We start from the raw sequence: 23,387 nt of genomic DNA on the forward strand, positions 1-23,387 counted from the left end.
GGTGTTAACTGAGGCAGCCTTTGCCAAACCAATGCCCTCTGTATGTTTTGGACTACCATTTCTATCATCCCCAACCAATGGCCACGCTGGCCAATGGGATTTTGTAAAAAATAATAATGGAGGGGACTAGTTTGGGGAAGTCAATGCCCTAAGGGTCTGGACTGCTTTTAAAAACGTCATTGATTTTCTGCCAAGATTAGAAAGGTAAGAACACTTAGACATATTGCATCACTTGCTTTGTGTGCTGTTTTGAGGTCAAAGTATTATGAAGCCTTTTGAGCACTACTGTTGTATAATTTCTTATAAAGTCTTGTCAGCTGTACTCCCATTAGGTAATTCCAAATATTTTATACACACAAAAGAGATCAACATACAAAGTTGTGTGTCGTAAGCGGAACATGATCCAGGAAATCCACTTGCAATTCCTCTCCAATCAAGGATGCAGCATCTGTACCCCAATCCAGCCGTGCTTTTTTACTGAAAAGGTGGGGAGAGAATATGCTTAAATGAATTCAATTTTCAAAGTATATGAGACAAAAAAGCTACCAGTTTTTAACTTTTAACCAATAGTATTGAAACCAAATCGCTTAAGAGTAAAGTTTGGAGCTACCTGAAATGTGTGTGAACATACACTAGTTTAATAAGTGGCAACATTCAAAATAAAAGAAAGACGTAGATACCAAAATTTTAATGGCAGCCTTAATGATATGGAAGTTGTATAATGGATTTGAGTCCCGAAGTTGCCTGAAATTAACAGATTCATGTGCAAAAATAAAATCTCACAAATGATCCAGGATTTTGGCTTAATACCAGTCATCAGTAGTGTGAATTCAATTAAGTTACCTTCATTCCCTCAACTTGTTAAAGAATCATTTGGTATTTAAAAATAGTACACACCTGGCCCTATAAAAAGCAGAGAAATGTGTGTTCATTTATTAAGTCTTATAGTGCCCTTCATCCATAAATCTCAGGGTGGTTCACAGGATAAAATGAGATTATCCAAACTGAAATTTTTATTCAAGCAGATAAAACTTTCCAACATATTAGCTAAACCTAAAAAGATAACACTCTGTAAGTATTATATAAAAATAGCTACATCTATGAACTGAAGAAAATTCTAGCTTTATTTCCTCCAAAGTTCATAATAAGCAAAACAAATTAAATACTCTGCATTCCCGCTGACTTCAAAAGAACAGTTAAGCTTATACTGAATTCTCTCCATTAGAATCTATGGCCCTTTGTGATTTTGTACTGTTTGAATCACTGAACATTATAAACATGAAGCAAACAAAATACAGGGAACACTATGGGAAGGAACAGTTTGAATGGTTTCGTAAAACTTGGTATTTCAGTTCTTACCCTTTGTGTTCATTAAGTAATCTAAAAACAGCACAGCATTCCGGCTGCAGGCCTCTGACTTTGAGTGCTTTCATGAGACAATCATGGAGGGTCATTCCATTACGCACATTCACCTGTTAAAAAAGTAGTAGTTTTAATTCTGAAACATTTTCATTCTTCAGTCACGGAGTAAGAATTACAGTGTTGTTATCAAACTCTGGATGACTACAATTACACAATACTATCATAACTGAAAATTGTCATTATGGAGTTTTACACTCGTAATGCTGCTAATTCTGTGATCGAAAACTGAAGCGAAGGGATATCAGCTCCGCCCATGGCATGATGGATAACAGCAACAATCGGGGGAAAGAAAGACATAACATCTTGCAAGGTCAGGAAGAAACATCACGGACTGAATAATTGCCACACACAGGAAAGAACAATGATATAGTTTTAGTTCCTCATATTAAGTTTTAGAAATCATTTAATGTGTCAACACGAATAGAAGTTATTAATATTGCAGTAAGGGATGACTATTATGACCAGAATGTAATTGAAACTAATAAGATTTTGGAAAGTAAAAATAAAGAAAATCAGAAAGTCATCAAATGTAGCACGCGGGGGGGGCACTTTAATTAAATTATATAATTTGGTATTTCAATGATTGGTATTAATAATTGTATTATAAATTGGCATTGTTACAATGAGGCTATTACTGGAATGTAATTGAAAACTAATAAACATTATAAAAAAAACTGAACAAAGGGAATCGAGTCGCCAACACTTCTTCACTGCAGATTCAACCCACATTTTCCTTGTTTGCCTGAGGCTGCTGTCTTAAACCTAACACCTGGAAGTAAACCCCACTGACATCCACAGGACTTCATTCAGAGCAGATGTAAATAGGATTGCACTGTAGACATGAATGGCATTGCCTAAAACAATTAATCAGGTTTTTTAGTGTCACAGCTGCACTGGCACTAGCCATGGTTAGTTAGGCTACTGCTAACAAGTGTTCCCATCGGTTGAAACACTGAATAAGTGGGAACCATGGTAAGGCAACAAGGAAGAATGTTAGGGGCGGGGATTGGGAGTGAATCTGCTCCTACTAGTTTAATCTTGATAAAGAAATCAGGAGCACTGTATGTGCACTGTAAACACTCACCTGGTCGACATATGCAACGTTCAGGAGGAAAGTGAGCAGAATGACAAAGGCTGTATTCTCCCATTCTATATCTAGCAAAGAAATTAAGCAGACTGCCAAAAAGGGAGTTCCCCTCCTATGCACTCAGCATAGAAATGCAGCAGGCTGCTGGGGAGGGGAGTCAGAGCTCTCCATCCATCCTCTGCTAGCAGGCCAGTAAATATTTTGTAGACTAATAATTTTTGTGTGGCTTATTTACAAGGCTGGTGAAAGCAGTACCTTTAAGCAAGGACAGAAAGTCATATGATAGGGTTATTGAAACGTCTGACAGAATCCAATCTAGGCCTGCTGCAATTAACCTGAGCTGATGTAACTTGTGCTGCTGACATTTAACAATCTGCATATTGATTTTACGATTTTAATACGACTTTGCAAGCCTTTAGGATACACTTATGAATCACTTTAAAGTCAGAAGCAAAAAGAAAACCAAGATGCCTTTTTTCTGGCAAACACTGCTTTAGTATCCAAAATAATCCATCAGCAGAGGGCCTATTCATAAAAGACAGGATTGCATATTCATTGAAGTGATACAAATCTCATTGCTCTTCCCAAAATTATGCATGTGTATATTGGGTCAACATGTTGAACAAAACATCACTGTATCCATCCTGAAGCATCTACATTTAAACATTATTAGCCCACTGGGGCACTGGAATGTTTATGCACTAGTGGGGGGAAAACAGCCAATCTTTCATCTTGCACAAAACAAGAAACAGACTCACCACTGTGCGTTGCTTGTTAGGCAAGAAAACACGAATGGTATTGCTTGTCTTGGAAGAATCTGAAAGTTTCCCATCATCAGATGCTCTACGCTGATAGCTGTACTGCTGGACAATAGTAGGTGAAATACAGTTGGATCCATTGAAGACAGAATCCTTTAATCCAATTCCATCAGTTAGAGCCTTCCAAGCCCCATGAATGTGGTCCATTGAAGCAGTCGAAGCAGTAAAACCTTTTAAAAGAAGTACAAACACATTCTGAAAACAAGTCTCCTTAAGGGCAAAACCCAAAACAGTTAGATTGTTCAACTATAAATGAAACATTTGTGGTACTCAGGTATAGGCCAATGAATTATAATTTGTACAGTCAAGGGCAAGAAAATCTTGTCAATAGCTATGCTTATTTTTCTTTTGTGAGTGTTCATATGCACAGATATACACCTGAATTTCTGCAACCGCATGCTGTGTCCATCAGTAAGGAAAACTGTGCAATGCATGTGTGACACAGCACAGATTCTTAGACTCTGCACATTAGAAACCTTCACTCACTGAACAGCTAAAGGGATGCCAATCCCGAGACAATGTAACTTTCTCTAACCCTCCATAGAATCAGATGTTCAGATATGTATATGAGAGTTAAATACTGTATCAATTTAATGTTTTATTTTAATTAATGTAAACTACTTTTCTCCCAGAAAATCATCACAGTTATAACAAATAAAGGCTTGACATATCTTGCTTTGCATGTCATGAGTCTATCTCATATATTAGTTTCACCTTTTAAGTTGAATTACTGAAATAAATGAACTTTTCCACGATATTCTAATTTTTTGAGTTTCATCTGTATTTAAGTAAGCCTGCGTATAAAAATTTCAGGATACTTGTCCTTTTTCCGATCCTGGTCTAATACGATTTACAGCTTAACAGAAGTTCCCATTTACTGTCGGAAAATTATTGTATATTTTCTTTTTCAGTCACTATTACAGTAACATACTAGAATCAAACCAGACTAAAGAGAAAAACAGCCTTTATCCCTCAACTGCACCAATCAAAAATGGGTCCTGACATTTAATTGGTTAAAGCTGAAGTTGATTAATCAACTGATTAAACATATTTAAGCTAGCAGGTTAACATTTAGATTTCCCTCCCACTATTTATTGGGTGATAAATAAATCATTTAATTGTATTACCACAACCTATAGGTTAAAATTGAGACACAGTTATTTCTCATGGTCACACAATGAATTACATGGTTGACCTGGGATTTGTCAAACATATTGTATCACATTCCAACAGACTTATATTGGAAAGTTTGGAGGAAATTTTCCATTTCAAAACATTCCAAACTGCATATACCTGTCCAGAATTACATAAATAAAACAATGAGGGACCCCTATCATGAGCAGAGGCAATGCAGCAGAAGAATGCAGGCAAAGGGATACAGTTGGAAGGAAAAGAGGCAGTAATCTGTAGGAAATCTGAAGTGTAGTTCAGAGTTGTTGGTAAAGTTAGTATTTAGAACTCATATTGCACATTTCAATGATTCCAAGTGCATCTGATACAATAAGCCATTAACTACCTGCATAAGAAATGTACAAAAAAAAGATAGAGACATCTCAAGGTACTAATAAACAGTTATTAGTTGGTTTAGGCTAGGATAAATGTTTATCAGCTTCTTGAGAAGTGGTGTCTCTCTTTGGAGATTCATTTGGTAGATGCTTCCTTGTATTGTTTACTTCCATAGAGAGACCAAATTCCTGTGACAACAGAGCCAGCTAAGTGCAGTTTAAAAACTCCCTACAAACCAGAACTGAATCCAGGCACACAAGAAGAGGGCAAATTGGAGGAGAGGACATGCCTGGACTCAAACATCTTTCATGCACCAAGAAACCAGTTGGCTGAAGCAGTCTATGGAGACAGTTTTCTTGTCCAATCAGATTTTAAAGCTATTAAACAGGCACTTAATTAGATAAGATTCAAGAAGAAAGCAGCTACGCAAAATTTCCCATTGCCATATTGCCACTAATGTTCCTGCAAATCTCAGAAGTGTTTGCAGATCAACGAACTTGTAAATTTACATCAGGGTTCGGGGATTTGTGGCCCTCCAGATGCTGCTGAACTACATCTCCCATCATTCCTCACCACTGGGCATGCAGGCCAGGGCTGATGGAAGTTGAGTCCAATAACATCTGGAGGGCCACGGGTTTCCCACTTCTAATCTAGATCCTCCACATATCTGCAAATTGTGTTTACTGGAATAGAAAACCAACTACAGTAGGTGTGTTTGTTGCCCTTGCCAGTGTCAACATTTCTCCAGGTCAAAAAAGTGGACAACAAACAGTTGTGCTTTGAACTGCCGGCTCTAACCACTTTCCTTATCAGGGTCAGCAACAGAGGTAGAACATTATCAATGTTCAAATGTCAACTTATTACTACAGCGTGTGAAGGTATCAACTTTATTTGTCTCTTGCTTGTTTGGTAGATTCACATTCCATCTTTCTTTTAAGGCACTCACAGAGGCATACATGGCTCTCCCCTAATTTTATAGTTCTCAACAACTCTCTGAAGAAAGGTAGGCTTTTATTCAATGATCATCCCAAGGCCATCATCCAATGGGGATTTAAACCCAAAAATCTCTGGCCCTTGTCTTGAAACTCTAACCACTACCGGTAAATCATATTGTACCATTAATATTCCAAACATAATTCCAGGGCTCCCATCATATATGGGAATATTTCAATTCAATCTCAAAAGCCTAGCAGGCGGAGGGAGGGAGGGAGGAACTTGCTGAAGGCCAACCATTTAGCTTCATGGCTGTGCTGGCTCATTCAAATGTATGACTCTGCAGTTCAAATCCTGATTGATATAAAACCACTGTCCTGGGATTCAGAGTTGCCCTTCCTTCATGAAAGGGCCTTCGGTGCAGCAGAGGTTCCCACAGACAGAAGGAGGTGGCAATTTTCACCAATACCCTTCCCACGTACAACCCTCCCACACTAATCCAGAGGGTTCCCCAACCAGGCAGAACAAGTTGGGGGTGGGGGAGCATAAGACACAAATTTAACAAAACAAAGCTGAACAGGGATTTCACCTCCCTACTTGAAACACCACACACTCTGGATTAATTTAATGATTACTCATCCATGACACCAGTTTAAAATGGAGTCTGATATGCTATTTTTTAAATACAACAGAATAATCACGCAAACAGTTGGAATAACTTAAATTAATGACAAGACAAAAAGTTAGCTGTAGTACTTTGTGAATCCTAAAATATTATTTTTGTTGCAACTGTGATGTTTAGCTTATTTTTTAGTAGTTTTGTTAAGTGTTTCATAGATGGTAGCTGTTTTGATGATTTGCAATTGTTTTACTGGTTTGTTACTTATTCTATATGATTTCTGCTGTATTTATGATGTTTTATTATGTTACTGTTATTTATTGTTTGTAAGCCACTTTGGAATTAATTTGAATGAAAAGTGGCAGAGAAATATAATCAATTAATCAAAGGTCTCAAACATAGTGATTGGAAAGCATTGACTGCTGGGCCAAATTCAATCTATTACAGACTGCAATCCACTGACAGATTCTTTTCTTCATTACCCACCTAAGTTCTACTCAAGAGTAAACCCATTGAAATTTTGCCAACTAGACTAACAAGCACCAGAGACACTGTATTTTCAAGTGGTGGTCCCTAATCTATCAAACTCCCACACAAGGGATATGAGTTGGCACCATCAGTTCTAGCCTTCAAAAAGGTTTTGAAGGCCTCTCTCTTAAATGGCCTTCAACCAAGATTATTTTATTTAGTTGGTGCTGGCTTTTAGACTATTGCTCTTTTTATTTATGGGTTTTGATTTCACATTGTGTAACCAGTTTCATACTGTGTCCTATTGGAATTGTGATTTTCTTGTGTTTTATGTTCCGTAAGCCACCTTCAGTGGACTCTGTCCTGAAATGCAGCCGAAATATATCCAAAATAAATAAAGCAGACAGCAAGAGCAGAAGGTCAAAAAAAGAGGGGCAGCTACTTTCTCATTCGTGTAATCTTGACTCCCTTCCCCACAGTACTGCAAACAGAGGGAGGAAGTAGATTAGCACAGCAAGTTATTGCTAGACAATTGGCATCTATAATTCCTTCCCCCATGCAAATTCTCAACCCTCCATGTCAGAAACTGTACCAGGGAAATAAAAGCAAGATTAATCCATGCCAAGGGAGAAGCAGCAGCTGCAGCAGCTACTGTGTGAGGAGGGTGCTTGAGAACAAACTCACACTGAGAGTATGAAACTTGGTTCTCTGTCAACCCTACCCCTTTTCCCTGAGAAGCCAACCTACCAAACTAGTTGTAGAGCAGGGCTCCAATGTATTAAGAATCCAGAGTCTACTTTCACTTATGAGTTTTCACCTCAAGCAGGCTCCTGTCAGTATGCACTTGGGAGACTAGTAATTCTTTTCAACTCTGCATTTAAAAAAGTTAGATAAGGTCAATGAGCACAATGAAAGGAGCCAGGCAACAGTCCCCATAAGTAGTCATACAAGTTCTGGGGAAAAAGTCATTGTAGCCAGTATGGAGGCAGTTCTTTGATCATTACAATCTACAAGACTATGGCATCTACAAGTATCAAAGCTGCAATTTTCCTAAGACAAAAGCACGTCTTAAAATGTTCAACCCTGGCACATTGTCATGTTTAAAACTTCCTGTAGACTACTAGTTTGGTTGCATTATGCAAAAGAAACTATTTTTCTTTTACAGTTCTTTGTGTACTCCATAATTTCCTTGCCACCTTTTCCTTTGCTACATTATTTCTGGTTGTCAATTTTGCATGATGATATGCCATATATAGGAGATATTCCCTTTGAACTGCTACTGATATTACAAGCAACCATGGGCAGGACTGGGATAAAAATTTAGCTATAAGGCAGGGGGGGAAATCAAAGTATCCTGTCTTCCTCAGGTATATAAATATGTGATAACAACACATTCAAATATGAAATATTTTCAGCCCTCCCTTTTTCTCATGTACCAGAAGAAAACTCACAGCACTTGCTCAACTCCAAAATATGCCAATTAAACACTCCGAATTAAGACAAATGGTTAAGGAGTGCCCCATAGGCTGGACGGCAGGAACAAGGATTGCTGTGCTAAATCCAAAATTTTAAACCTAAACAAACTTGTAAACAGAGCCAAAAAATGAACTAGCATTTTGTTAAGCCTCAAAATTAAGCCCTTTACACATAAAATACACACCACACAAAATACACCTAACATTAATCTGATGGCTCTTTTAGAACAGAAAGAAGAAGAAGAACAGTTTGGATTTGATATCCCGCTTTTCACTACCCAAAGGAGTCTCAAAGCAGCTAACGTTCTCCTTTCCCTTCCTCCCCCACAACAAACACTCTGTGAGGTGAGTGGGGCTGAGAGACTTCAAAGAAGTGTGACCAGCCCAAGGTCACTCAGCAGCTGCATGTGGAGGAGCGGAGACGTGAACCCGGTTCCCCAGATTACGAGTCTACCCCTCTTAACCACTACACCACACTGGCTCTCTACAGAAAAACCTCCAATACACATATGGGAAAATGCCAAAGCAGGAAAACTATCAGGAAGGAGAGAACTGGAACAAGGACAGAGTTAAATGCTCTTGCCACTTTTCTGCTCCTGATCATTCTTCGAAAAAGAAAAGCCATTTCTAGTAGAAGTTCTGTCATACTTGCATGTGGTTTGGGGAAGCATGTAGATCTTCACTGGTTTAACTCGGACTGCAACACCCACAAGCTAATTTAAAAGATTTGTGGGAAAATTTATGTGTGTATGTCACTGACGCTTTGGTCTAAAACACAGAGCCTAGGGCTTGCCAATCAGAAGGTTGGCAGTTCAAATCCCCATGATGGAGTGAGCTCCCATTGTTTGGTCCCAGCCCTACCCACCTAGCACGAGCAGTTCAAAAGCACATTAAGTGCAAGTAGATAAATAGGTACCGCTCCAGCAGGAAGGTAAACAGCGTTTCCGTGCGCTGCTCTGGTTCGCCAGAAGTGTCTTAGTCATGCTGGCCACATGACTATAAGCTGTCTGCGGACAAACACTGGTTCCCTCGGCCTATAGAGTGAGACGAGCGCCGCAACCCCAGAGTCGTCCGCAACTGGACCCAATGGTCAGGGGCACCTTTACCTTTATGCACTGAGGTGACAGCTAGCAATTCTACAGTGGGGTCTACATTCTAAAATACAACAAATATATTTCCCTAAAAGCTGTACAGAACTCTTATAGCAAACTTAGTCTCTATATATGAGAATTTTTGAAAGATGATAAGCAATGCAGCTTGCAAACAAACTATAAACAGAAGTATAAATAATGACTAGTGGGAAGAAGTATACATTTTTTCCTCCACACTCACATATCCCTAATAAAACCATCCCACCTTTTCCTGAGAGGTAAAGGTAGCTAACAAACAAAATCACTAAAATGAACAGACTTGAATGTGGCAGGCGGTCTAATGAAACCCTATGACATTAATTACTACTACTACTACTACTACTACTACAATTTGTATAGAGTGGTACCTCGGGTTACGAACTTAATTCATTCCAGAAGTCTGTTCTTAACCCGAAGCGTTCTTAACTCGAGGTGCACATTCCCTACATAGGCCTCCTGCGGCTCCGGAAACGGATTGCGTTCATATCCCGGGGCAAAGTTCGCAACCCGGGAAACCTACTTCCAGGTTTGTAGAGTTCATAATCCGAAGCATCCATAAGCAGGACTGTTCATAACCCGAGGTACCACTGTACCACCCCTCATCCATAGATCTCAGGGCAGTTCACAATATATAATTACAACATAAAAAGCACAAAAACACAATAGGATAGGGTTTTAAAATTTGAAAGGTTTACTGTTACACAGTGGGGGGAGGCACACTCACACACGCACACAGAGAGTTAAAGAAGGTGTGGAAAACAGGACAATATGCAACAAGATAGTTAGCTGAGCAACAGAACTCCCTCTCTCTCCATTCCCTACACCTTCCCAAATTTGCTCCAGTGGGTTGGGGAAACCCCTGAACAGATTTAGGGGTGATGTAGGAGAGGGAGGGGTGATATAGGAGTGCTAACAGAACTACTTAATTGGATACTGGCTGTATAGCTCAAAGATCATATATAAACTAATATTTATAATTTCTTGTAACTCCTGCATGTCAAAGCATAACAACCCAATAATTGTACTAAATTTTTGAACTCTCATTCTTATGAACATGGCAGCACATGATAACAGTTGAAAATCCAACACATGCAAAAATTCTGAGTTCTTTTTCAACCCTCACTATATTCAACAGCTAACAAATACCGGTATTTCACAACTGAGGTAATAATTCCAGATTAAGGGCTGGAGTACACATTACGTTTTGCCACTGGGATGCTGCCACAACCATCATCCTGCTCATAACATAGAGAAGTACTTACTGTGTGGACCTCCACGATCATGTTATGAATTTCCATGCTCCTGTTTTCAGCAGCATCACTGCCATGGCAAACGTAGTTATGTGCTCCAGCCCTAAGAACACCAAATGCAATAGGTCCATCATAACTAGGCTCACACCAGATACAGTAAGTTCATATACTATGGATAATATTTTGAAAATATACAAGTTGGCTATATTCTTTAGCACATAATTCTCAATTGCCCTTCCAATTTTTCTGTTATGGACTCGTGTTCAATGACAATATTTGCTAATCATCAGCACATAATGAAACACAGCTTAATTTTGAAGTATATGTATGACCTTAAGCTTCATTAAGAGCACAACGGGGAGGTTACCTCTATATACATTTTTTTTAAAAGGTAAATATACACATTTGGTTTCTAGATTCTAGGCAGCTCCATTTAACTGAGATCTTTGATATACGGTATGTTAAGATGTTATATCCAGAAGCTTGAAAGAAATTTGCTCAGCTCTGGGGTTGCAGATACTTAGTTGAAATATGCCACAAGGGTTCCAAAAACAAACACAGCTAGAGTTACCATTTCCCATCTGAATCCTGATCAGACACACTTTTGGAAGATTCAAGGCCAGTATAGTGTAGCAGGGAACCAGATATTTTGGACTCCGTCTCTCCCCCCCCCCCCCCCGTTACATACCGGTATGTTATCTTTTCAGTGACTACTGAAGACCCTCATTTTTTCCAACAAGTCCTTTTAAGAGGAGATTTGTATCCACAGACTGTATCTGCATTAGATTTGAATTGTTTTCATATATGATTTGTTGAAAAAATATTTTTTTTTAGATGAAACTGGTTTGTTTGCTTTCATCGCTGAAGGGATTCCAGTCATAACGGTCAGTATAGTCAATCAGAGCCAACGTACATAGCGATTAGGGTTGAACTAGGACCTGGAAGACCAGGGCTCAAATCCCCACTCATCTATGAAGCTCAATAAGTGACCTTGAGCCAGTTACAATCACTTAGTGTAACATACCTCGGATGCTGCTGCTGCGAGGATAAAATAGAGAAGGGAGAATCATATACAACACCTTGAGCTCCTTGAAAGAATGGTGGGATTGTAAATGTAGTAATATAAAAATATTCAGAGTCTAAGTTGATAAAAGTTAGCGTCATTCAAGCTGAGCCAAAGACAAAACATCCGCACTGCCAAAGTGATGACAGATGCCTTAGTCACCTATTTGTAGGCTTTCAAACCAGATTTTAATAGATGCATAAATTAGCATGTCCAGAAGAAGTCTGGAGAAATCCTTTAAAATCCTCACTCTATATACGCATACAACTATTCAGAATTGAAGGCCTGTATTTTAAATGTGTTTTTTCTATAGAGAAAAGAATTGGTCTTAGTGGACAGATTTAAATATAATTCAGAGGTACTATAGAAGCCTTTCAGCACATCCACATTTAACATCTACCGGTAATACTACACTGAAAAACTTGTATAATTCAATGTTTTACTTCTCTAGAGTAATTTCCAAATAATGTAGTCATGAAAATATTTTAATTAGATTACTATTTCTGCCATAAAATTATGACCATTCACATCAATGTTACAATGAAATCCTAAACATGCTAGACTGCAAGTTCCCCTCAGTTATACAGTCTTCATTATGTACATGTATAGATTTTGGATTAGTTACTAATGAGCTAGCTATAATATATTTAGGGTTCAGAGGCATTTGTCTTTCCAAATCAGAATGAAAGATCCTGTATAATCCTGTATAAATATTGTTTTCTATATCATGTTATTGTAATAGCAGCAATCATTATATTGCTAGAAACATATTGGGTTGCATCCTGTGAGCAGAACACTTCCATTTCAAAGGACACTTCCATTTAGGCAGGGGTGGGGAGAGGTAATTTTCACTGATTTCTCCTTTCCGCTGGAGTAGAAGAATGAGGGACCAGAACAGCATGGGAGGTGGAATAGTGGGGAGATGGGGGGCTGCAGGGGAAATCAGATAAAATTGCCTTCCTTCTCTTCACCCTGCATAACCCTCTGCTGGATTTTAGTCCCAAGTCTGTATCCCTCTCATGATATTTATAAGGTATGAAAGAGCCCTTGTTAGCAATAACAATAAGGAGATGAGTAGGACAACTCCATTGTAAATGCTACATGGAATGGCCTTTGCCGATTTGGAAAAGATCTACATCTCACAAAAAACTAAGGAAAGTTAAACCTTACTGTTTAGCACAGGGGTAGCCAAAATGGTGCCCTCTGGATGTTGTGGGCTACAACTCCCATCAGCACCAGCCAACATAACCAATGGTCAGGCATGATGGGAGTCATAGCCCACAACATCTGGAAAGCACCATGTTGGCTGCTGTGGATCTGGAGTATTTCCACCATACCCTCTTTCTTATGACAGTAACAGATGGAAATGAAAAGTTAAGACATCATAGGCATTACACCACTGACATCAGTAATTGCTTACAGTGGCATTCCTGGTGGGAGACCCAATAAAGTATAAATAAATCTACTCTGTACTACCTCCAACTAATATGGTTCCGAAACGCCCCAGATTTTTGTCTTGTATGTAAAACTAAGGAATAACCTAATCAGCAAAAATAATTAAAAACCAGCAAAATTCACACTCTTCATTCTGGCAAATTTTAACACTGACTACATTAAACTTTCAGTTTATTAATCTACCAGTTCTATAGGCTATTCGTGCAAAACATTTCCCCAAATTTTATATATCTATATTATATCTATTAGATTATTCCAGTTGATTACTGCCTAGTTGCCATTTTGTTTAACTGTTCAATTACCAAATACCATTGCTTTAGTCTTGGCATAATTCACACATAACTGTTCCTTGTTGCATACTTCCCCAAATGATTGCATACTTCCCCAAATGATTTCAACAATATCCTCGTGCCAGTTAGGGTCTGGGATAACAGAACCACATTGTTTGTGAATAGCAATACATTTAGTTTCCATGTGCCAACAACTGCTAAAAGTTTCATTTATCAGCTAGTTGATCAATGATGCCATTCACATACATGCTGAGCAAAAAGGGGGCTAGTAAACTGTTTGGTCTTACCCCTCTGGTTGAACCAATTTCCTCTGACAATAATATTGGGGATGAATAAGCAGGCTTCTGGCATGGGAAGTCAGTCATAGATCAGTGCTTTGTTGTAAATCATTTGAGAGAGAGATGCAGGTGGCCCTAGGAAATATACATGCTGCTTTTGTTGACCTGATCTCAGTCTTTGACAGGATAAATAAATAGATTTTATGGAGAAAACTATGGAGAGTTGGGATGTACAAGGCACCAAAGTTCATATCAGAGTAGACAGAGAATGCCATTTATCTGCGCAATCTTCAGCCTTGTCCAATAGATAGTTTGTGTATAACTTGGAGGAAACATCCAAAAGGCTCACTGGATGGTAACTGACTGGGAGAGGTTTGCCCCCTTTTCTTAAAAATTGGGACCACAATATTTTGTTTCCATTCCTTTGAGCAAACTACCAGTGCAGTTAACATATATAAGGGGTTTTGCTAATACAAGGGCCCATTAGCTTGAATTATCCAGAAACATCTCTGGCAGGAGCATACCTTCCCCAGAGGTTTTGTGTCTACACAGGTAAGATATTTATATTTTTTAAAAAATATATTTATAGAGCATTATTCTATAAAAAAAAAAATCGGAACATAAAACCATACAGTAGAAACATACTAAAAAGTTAAAAACACTATTCAGAGACCCTACACTAAGTTATGCCTACCCTTGATTAATAAAACATGGATATTTGGTAAGTATACCACTTTTCAGCAATTAAATATTTAACATTTATTTTCAAGTAATGCTCTTGAAATAACTATTTAAAACAACCAACATAGCCAGAAAGCTTTTGCCCTGTTTGTCATTCCTGACTCTTCTTCTTTTTCTTTGGTGATCACTCATAGCAGAGTAAAATTGTCTTCCATGAACACAGTCTTAACAGTGAGTCCATAAGTGCCTGTGGAGGCCAATTCTGAATCCACACATCCATCCACAGTGGGGAAATAGGCTTCCGGGCTTGATCACGGTGAGGGTTTGCAAAGCTTGCCTTCCTCTTAGCTCATTTCTCCTTTTCATCCTGAGTTCGTGCTTCTTCAATGTCCATGACACCTTTGGTAAAGGCTGTTCTGCAATTGGAGTGCTCACAGGCCAGTTTCCCAGTTATCGGTGCTTATGTTACATTTTTTAAGATTTGTCTTGAGAGTGTCTTTAAACCTCTTTTGTTGTGCACCGGTATTTTGCTTTCCATTCCTGACTAAAGCAATGCCTGCACCCATTGTGGAAATATGTATTCTTACATCATGTCTAAAATAATCATGTCAGACAGACCTTGGATAATATCCTTGCATAATGCTGAGCTCCATATGCCAATAGACAGAGAAAGTTTAACATTATTATGTGAAGGTATAGTAACTTAATGACTAACCAACCTCTCTGAAAGAAACGTCAATATATTATGACTAATCAACCTCTCTGTTTCAGCAAGAGTAATTTCAACTTGGTTTTTATTTTTGACATGCTTAACATAACACACACATTCCATTCAGAATACCAAGTAGCAAAACTTACAAAAGGATAAAATCATATTCTGCCCAATCTAGTCACGCTAAATAATTCTTTCTACTTGGTCACACCTAAAAAGTTTACCAAAAATAGCCTTTCAAATTATGCCAAGCAGCAGAAGGCAGAATAACTCCGTCTTTTGCCCAGATTTCAAGGGACCCATAGCAGTATCAAGAGATGTACAGGGTGCTTTGGAATCCACTTTCTTTGTTCTTGACTCAACTTCTCATCATTCACAATATGAGTAAAGAAAAATAATCACTGGGTTTTGTTTTATTTATTTATTTATTTATTTATTTAATAAAAGTATAGCTACTTTTGGTCCACCCTGTATAATGTATTTCCATTTCTCAGCACACTGGAACACACCTAGCCAATGAAGACTGTTTTTGCTGAGACTTCCCAGGGTTCAACCTTCTCCCTGAACATGCAAACTCCAGAGCGAACAGGTCAGATTGGAAGCTTATTTACTATGTGTACTATACACAAATACCATAAAAGTAGTTTTAGAAAACCAGCAAATTATTAATAAACAACTGCCTTTTGTTGATGTGATACCACTAGGGAATTTAGTAAAGCGGGTGTGGGCTTTTTTTTTCAAAATGAGGGCTACATTCCCTTAAGGGCAACCTTCTAGGAGGTGCATGCCGGTAGTGGTCATGGCCAGAGGTAAAAATGGATGGAACCAGAGGCAAAAGTGGGTGGGGCAACGGATGCACCTTGTGATTTTTACAGTAGGTTACCCAAAAATCAGAGGTTCTAACACACCACCCCCTCCCCTTCTACATCCAGGCAAGGAAGAGGCACCATCACAGTTCAATAGCACATTCCAGCCTGTTCAAGAAGAGTGTGACCTGAGGAAAGAGGTTGTTGCCAGGGAGAGTAGAGTCCCTAGGACCAGAGAGCCACATTTGTGCCCCCAGGACTGAGGTTCCACACACAGGACTAAAGGTAACACATCACAAGCCTAGCTCTATCTACCGGTACTGTACTAGCCCATGTTGCTACATACCATGGGTGGAGCTTGCTGAAAAATGTGATTGTTGGTACTAGGAAATAAAAACATCAAAACAAGGTCAATAGGACAGGCAGAGCTACATGCAGTACAACGTCAAATATAAAGTCCCTAGTCCCTGTCCAGCCATGCAACTAGTCTTCATCTTGCTACTTAGAAGCAGCACAATGTCTGGTGGTCATTTATTACTGCAACAAAAGCTTCTTTAATAAATTCAGTGAAGCCTCATAAGTGGGAAAATCCACTGAGGAACTGTGACATAAGCCAGCCATCAACACTTAAAAAGCTTTTACTTAGCTGTTGGAACATATTTCCCACAATCCTCAGAGCAGGTCTTAATGAGCAAAAACATTCAGCATATGCTTATACTTTGTAGTTTTCTGGCTACCCCAGTCATATGGCAAAAGCCTATATGAACATATGGGAGACAGCATAGTGTGCAAATGTGCTCATTTATCTTTGAAGCTAAAGAATTGCTTCAGACCATTAGAGCTTCTAGAAAGAGACAACAAAACAGGTGTGTCTAATTCAAACAAATAAATGGTTCAACACAGATTAAAATAAAATACAGGAAAGATCTAAAGATAATGCCGGTATGTTCCTTCTGTTTTTAAAGTCATTTCTTCTATTTAGTGTAAACCATAAATCAGATAAGATATGGGATCTGCTATGGATCCCAAATGCACTTGAGCCAAGTCCAGAAATCAATTAGGTGTTTTAGAAGACATTCTGTAGCACTTGACTGAACTAAACTACTCATTCCTGCAGCAGCACTCTGGACAATGAAATGTTTGGAGCTATGTACAGCATACATACTATATGAGCACGTGATCACAGGGCATCCTACACAGAAGGTCCATACAGCTGTTCTCTTTAAACATCAAAAGATAGCACACTCTAGTAAAACCCACTGGATAAAGTGATCACGCCTAAAGCTAGTATGAAATCAAAATAATCTTTCAGTACCTACCAAAAGCTAAACTGAACAGTTTTCCATAATAAATGAACCAGTTCATAAATGAATCAGTTCGTAATATCCCAAGTAGTGCCAGCAAATAAAAGTGTTCCTCCTTATTCCGCAAAGTTTGTGCTAATTCACACAACAATTTTTTCCAACAACACATTTCATCTTTGACACAAGTCCTAGGGATAAAATTAACAATTGAAACAGAAAATCAAACTGCTAAAATCTGTATCATGAATGCAGCATTTTTCTAAAAGCTGCAAATCATGTGAATTGCTGCCATCCATAAATATAATCACCCAACTTATGAGTTGTCATCCATATTAACAAGTGGAATGTGTGGGACCACACACATGTATGAACACTAATGTGCACTGCACACATTCTAAGATACTAGAAGGTCAACTTCTAATTAGCAAATATACATTCCAAGACACTCTTGGAAGGCACCAATGTAGGTCTCATAGTAGATTGCATCTACAAGGAAATGAATTGCATGGGGATATTAGATAACCACACTGCCCAGCTAAGAAAAAGAAAAGGAATTAAACTAATGACATATACAAGGAACTAGCTGGCACAAAAAGAAGCTAGCTAGTATTAAAGCGGCAAGAGACAAGATTCAAGACAAGTCAATCCAGAAATAAATGCACATGCAAACACATTCCAAAATCAAGTCATACTTCAAAAGTCTCTAATTAATTCAATATTTTCATCCAACAGAGCAGCCAATGTACACCTCCCTGCATGTCTGCCTAAATTCATTCACTGCCATATTATACTGTACTGAGATTGTAAACTAGCTGGGAGTGTAAGCCAGGAAGGCCACCTGCTCCACCTAAAGCTCACCTCAGTCATGATAGCCCTAGGGTGGTCTTGGTAACCCACCATCACTCTTGAAAAATTTCTAAGATAATGTATGCAAAGTACCTTGTATATTAATCATAATCCAGAGTATACAAGCATTATAGCTGGACAATGATTCTGTTAGTGTTTCAGTATAATGCTGTTAAAACAAAACAGATTTCAGGAAAGTTATTCAAAAATCAATAGGGTTAACAGGTAAAAAGGAAACACACAAATTATGTCAGCAACACAACAAAATAAAAGAATCATTTATCACTTTACATTGCCCTATGCAATGTTTAGAGATATGAAAAGGTATTTGCTAGCCGTATTCTTTTCCTCCTCAGTTTTTTTCTGGTTGCAATGCAAATAAAACTTAGTTTCAGTTACTGTCCTTTAGCTCAAAATCACAAGGACAGATCTATTGGAATAGGTAAAAATAGCACTACTGAAGATGCCAAAGGAGAATCTTTCCACTATATGGCCACTGCTTAGACTGCAACATCAGCTGGCTTTCTTTTTATAACCCTTTGGCTACATATATATATGAACTACAGCTAACACTGTAAATTTGTGAAGGTTGAGAAGGAAGACTCAACTCTGCATCTTCAGTCAACTGTGCTCTTTATATTTTCCAAGATTAAATCCTATTTAGGGAGCCATTTGTTTGTATGATCTCAGGAAATAAACATACATGTAAAAATATAAAGACCTTGGCCAGCCAGGTTTCTTGTCTGATTCAGGCATAACATAGCTAAAATTCACTTCTACAGAGCCACAAGTCCTTCCAAATATTGATCAGTGTAACACCACTTGTGATCCTCCAAATTAAATGCAACTACAGATGCACAATAAACTTTGTGCTTCTCCTAGGATTTCAGTAACAAGAGGGAGCTGTCAGTCACCACAACTGGTGGGACCCATATATAGTTTGGTGGGGTGAGAAGTGGAAACTATAACTTATTCTACTGCAAGACATCAGTATGAAAGGCAGAAGTAAGGTAAAGAGCAAAATTTCTCCAGTTCATGAGTTGAGCATCCTCTTCCTCACCTACAGCAAGTTTCCCAACAGTTTCCTAAGAAATATGACTTTGGGGAAACTTTGTACCCTCCCAAATACTCATGGTATAACCACTAGAAATCGAAATAGTACCAAATCACACAGAATGCAGTATGTAATACGGTAGATTTCTCATGAGCTACTAAGTATATTTGGGGGAAGGGATATATATTCCTCAGTATTGCTCCATAAATATGCCACTGCCATGTTTTCATGGTGGTGAAAACCAAAGCTATTGCAGCAGCTGAAAAATCAAATGCAGTATTTAGGATTGCTGGTACAAATGTGAGTCCACTTACTTGTATCCACAATTACCTAGGATAGATACATCTTATAGCCACCAAAAAACTGTTTCTGTGTTTTAGAAAAAAGCCCTATGATTTACAGTATGCTGTGGTTAAGCCAACAGTAGAAAGTACACCTTAAGATAAAGGCTTTGATACCGTATCTATACCTCGTTAAGAAATTAGTTTAAGCATGTAAAGAGAACAATCTCCTTGCCCTTCCAAGTCAACTAACATTAAGAAACAAAAATATGCAATTCTCCCTCTCCCTTCTTCTGTTTAGTTCTCCCTTCACAACATTCTTAGCATACACGTCTACTATTCAGCTAAGCAGTGTCAAGACTAATTTCAAGATTCTAGCTCACTCTCTTCCCTTTGAAAAATTACAAAGTAAAATGCCACATTGAAGCCCTTGGGTCTAAAACCCTAAACCAGATTTAATTACTGTTAGTACCACACCCATCAAGTAACTCAGTGAACCAACCTCAGTTCACAATCTAAAAATATACAAGATGTCCCAAATGTTCTAAAGTGATACTACGTGCAATGAATAGAACACATTGCTTATTGATATAGTTTTATTAGGATTTGCCAGATCTCAAGCAATTTTGGTTATACCACAACTGCACTGGAACACCAAGTTGGGCACTAAACAACAGTACTGTAATACACTTAAAATAATTCATGCAGCACTGAAAAGCCTAACACACACATAGCAGCAGCATCTAACAAACTGACTCTATAGAGTAACCTAAAATGGAATATACAGTAACTGAAATGCCAACTATCCACAACTTTTCACAAGTTAAAAACAGTCATATTTTATTTGATTTTGATCATATTTATATTTCCTGTTCCATCTAAGGAACAGTCAAGGCTTTGCCTAAAAAAACCCAAAAACCGCTGCTCCAAAAGTACAGCAGAACACAGTGTCACTTATAGCTGCAAACAAACTTAGGGATCCATTTGTTATTGCACTTCTCAAAGGAGCAGTGAGATATATTTGCATTATAATCAAAATCTCAAAGATAAATTTTGCATTAAACTTCCAGTGTTAGGTTGACAGCAACAATATTCTGCAATGAATATATCAGCTACTGTCAAAAGAGGTTATTAACCAATTCTCAATTCTGAAAGGATACAGTATTCATCATACAACTACAGCATATAACTTCTCATTCTTAAGGAGGTTTTGGAATAATGTAAAGTGTTTTTATTGCATTGTTCCAGTAACTTAATTTCAGCATGGTATACAAAGCATCTAGCAACATCATATGCCAGTTACTGAAACATTTTACATCTGTACAGCAGTAGCTTTCCAAACAAAACAGCAATGTACAAAAAAATAAATTATTCAAGATGCATAACCTACACCACTTGAAATTTAAATCTTAACTACAAATTAAATCTTAATTTTGGGCCAGGATGACTAACCAAATGCTGCTGGATTACAACAATCCCTGACCATTGGCCATGCTGGCTAGGTTGATAGGAGCTGAGTCAAACAACCTCTGGAGGATCACAGATTCCACACTCAGTTTCAAAACAGAAGAATACATGATTAACAGTGTAATTAATCCTAACTTTATCTACTTAGAAGTCCTACTGAATTCAATGAAGCCTACCCCCAGGTAAGTGTAGATAGGATTGCAGACTAATTCATGCAACATTCATGCAACATGCTACACAGTTATGGACACTACAGCATGTATCAGCTTCAGGCAGGCAAACTAATGGCCTAGCCTAGGACTATCTACTTTGGCATCATATCTACCAATGTTTCTAGAAGAGATTTTTTAAAGCCCTTCTATCCAAGATACTCTGACCAGCGATTCCAGAGATTAGACTTGGCACTTTATATGTTTGTAAACTGCCTAGAATTCTATTTTGGCATTTAGATATGTACAAAATAAACAAACAAATATGCAAAACTTTAGATAAGGTATCTTCTGAAAAGCTATGTCCTCTCTCAAAATAGATGCAACACATTCAAAAATATTTGCTTACCTAGGATTCACCCTTTGTGTGTTTTAATGTGTGTTTTAAAACTGGAATTTTCCCAAGTCTATGCTATTCAAGTATTTAAAAGTCATTCTGACTTTTAGGTAACAATCCTATGGACACTTACTACTTGGAAAGTAAAGCCACTTAAATGAGTGGGGCTTTCAAGTAAACATTGATGACTCAGCTAATACTCCTTAGAAATACTGTACTAGACTACAGAAATAGAAATCATGTACTTTCCCACTCCAAGCCAAAACAACCACCGCCAACAAAAGGAACTCAAGACAAGCCTGCTTATCACTGACTTGATTTGCATTACTTAACTATGTGAGATACACAAATCAATGCCAGTTCATGACAAAGAAAATCTAAGTAGGCTCGCATAAAGACTCCTTGTCTCCTACCTCTACAAAGATAGCCAAAAGATTGATGAAAGAAGTTCTCCCCAGGTGTTTTTTGTCTTCACCTTCACTTACCCGCACAGACTTAAGCAATTAAGCTGTGATATAGCTGCTAAACTGGCCCCTCTTTTCTACCTTTCTTAAAGCAACCAAGAACATATCTGGATCACACACGGGGGAAATATGGGAATCCCCATTCCGCAACCTCTCCTCACTCCCCAGCGATGACCTCATTTCTGAAAGTTTCTAATCGCTCGTTTCAAATTATTTCCAATGCAATTCAGAGACTATTCAGGACGCAAAAGGCTCCGTCCAGACTCCAGAGGATGCTGCAGCCACGACAGAGGCAGGCAAACGCATTTCAAACCACACCGGCTCAGGATAACTAACCCACTGCATAATACTACAAACCATTGTCCCAAATCGACACAAACTTCAACTCAGAAAAAGCAGAAAAAGACGAAGCGCTGGCTACTTTTGCAATCAGCTGGCGTTTTAGTCACAACAGGAGCCCGAAGACCCAGCCTGAAAGCATCAACCCGGCAAAAGAAAAGCACCGACTCGCTGACTTGCGCAGCGACAGCATCCATTCCTACCCTTGTCAACGTCGCGAAGGAGCCGCTGCTGCATCACATTATTGGACGCCAGCAATTGAGAAGCCTGCGCTTCTTGCCTCATATCCCACACCCGTTCCCTGAAAGGGCAGGACAGCACGCTTTCCGCACCCGAACCAAAATTTTAAAAAAAAAAATGAGGAAGGAGAAAGCAAGCAAGAAACAAACTAACTAACTAAAAGTGGGTAGGGCCCGACAGTCGGGTAGCGTCAAAAGCTGACTACGGAGGCAGTTTTAGCAGCTGCAAACTGAGCGCCCCGTCTAAATTCCCGGAGAAAAGCGACGCCTATGCGAGCAGCGGGGAATGGGGAGAAGAAGCCCAGCGCCGAACCCGGGCGAGCGCACAGCATCCCCGTCTCAGTCTCGGGGCAGGCGGGCGGACACAGCCGTCCAACCTGGGCGGCTCCGTCTGCACAAGGGATCCGGACGCCGAGCACAACGGAGGCTGCTAGAGCAGTTCCTTCGCGGCCGCCCCCTTCCCGGTGTCTCCGGGCTTTCCTAGCCCCCTGCTATACTACACACTCACACACACGCCTCGACACGACGGCGCCTTCCTCATCTCTTTGGACAACCTCAGCCCTTTCCCGGGGCTCCGGCTGCGACACTCCCGCCCTCCCAGCCGCGAAACCAGCCCGGTACCTGTCCGCCTCTCTCTCGGGTGCCACCGCCGCCGCCGCCGCTGCTTGTGCCGCCGCCGCCTTCTCCAGCTCCGACGGCTCTTCCCTCACTCCCAGCCGCCCGCTCCGCTCCCCATCTAAAATGGCCGCCTTACTAACACCGAGACATTTATTCCAAAGCCATCCAAGCTCTCGGAGCTCGAGTCCTCGCGCCTGGAGCGCCGAGTCCTCGATAGCTGGAGCAGCCCTCTCTCC

General features: G+C 39.2%; 1 protein-coding gene across 8 annotated transcripts in view; it reads right to left on the reverse strand.

Moving 5' to 3' along the window:
* The window catches only part of RAF1 (Raf-1 proto-oncogene, serine/threonine kinase), a 40,915-nt gene extending 17,731 nt beyond the window's left edge, over positions 1-23,184 (reverse strand). For 3 of the 8 annotated variants that reach the window (XM_033140804.1, XM_033140800.1, XM_033140799.1), the window contains exons 1-3: positions 3,268-3,497; positions 1,360-1,472; positions 375-477 (exon numbers count right to left, since the gene is read on the reverse strand). In XM_033140804.1, the coding sequence (XP_032996695.1) occupies positions 375-477; positions 1,360-1,472; positions 3,268-3,474 (423 nt within the window). In that variant the 5' untranslated portion in view covers positions 3,475-3,497. Of the gene's footprint in view, positions 1-374; positions 478-1,359; positions 1,473-3,267; positions 3,498-7,600; positions 7,725-10,720; positions 10,812-23,154 lie in introns of those variants that run through there. The other 5 variants (XM_033140807.1, XM_033140806.1, XM_033140801.1 and 2 more) reach the window with 4 other exon arrangements.
* Positions 23,185-23,387: the final 203 nt, after the last annotated feature.

The sequence above is a fragment of the Lacerta agilis genome, chromosome 2 (assembly GCF_009819535.1).
Source record: "Lacerta agilis isolate rLacAgi1 chromosome 2, rLacAgi1.pri, whole genome shotgun sequence".
NCBI lineage: Eukaryota > Metazoa > Chordata > Lepidosauria > Squamata > Lacertidae > Lacerta > Lacerta agilis.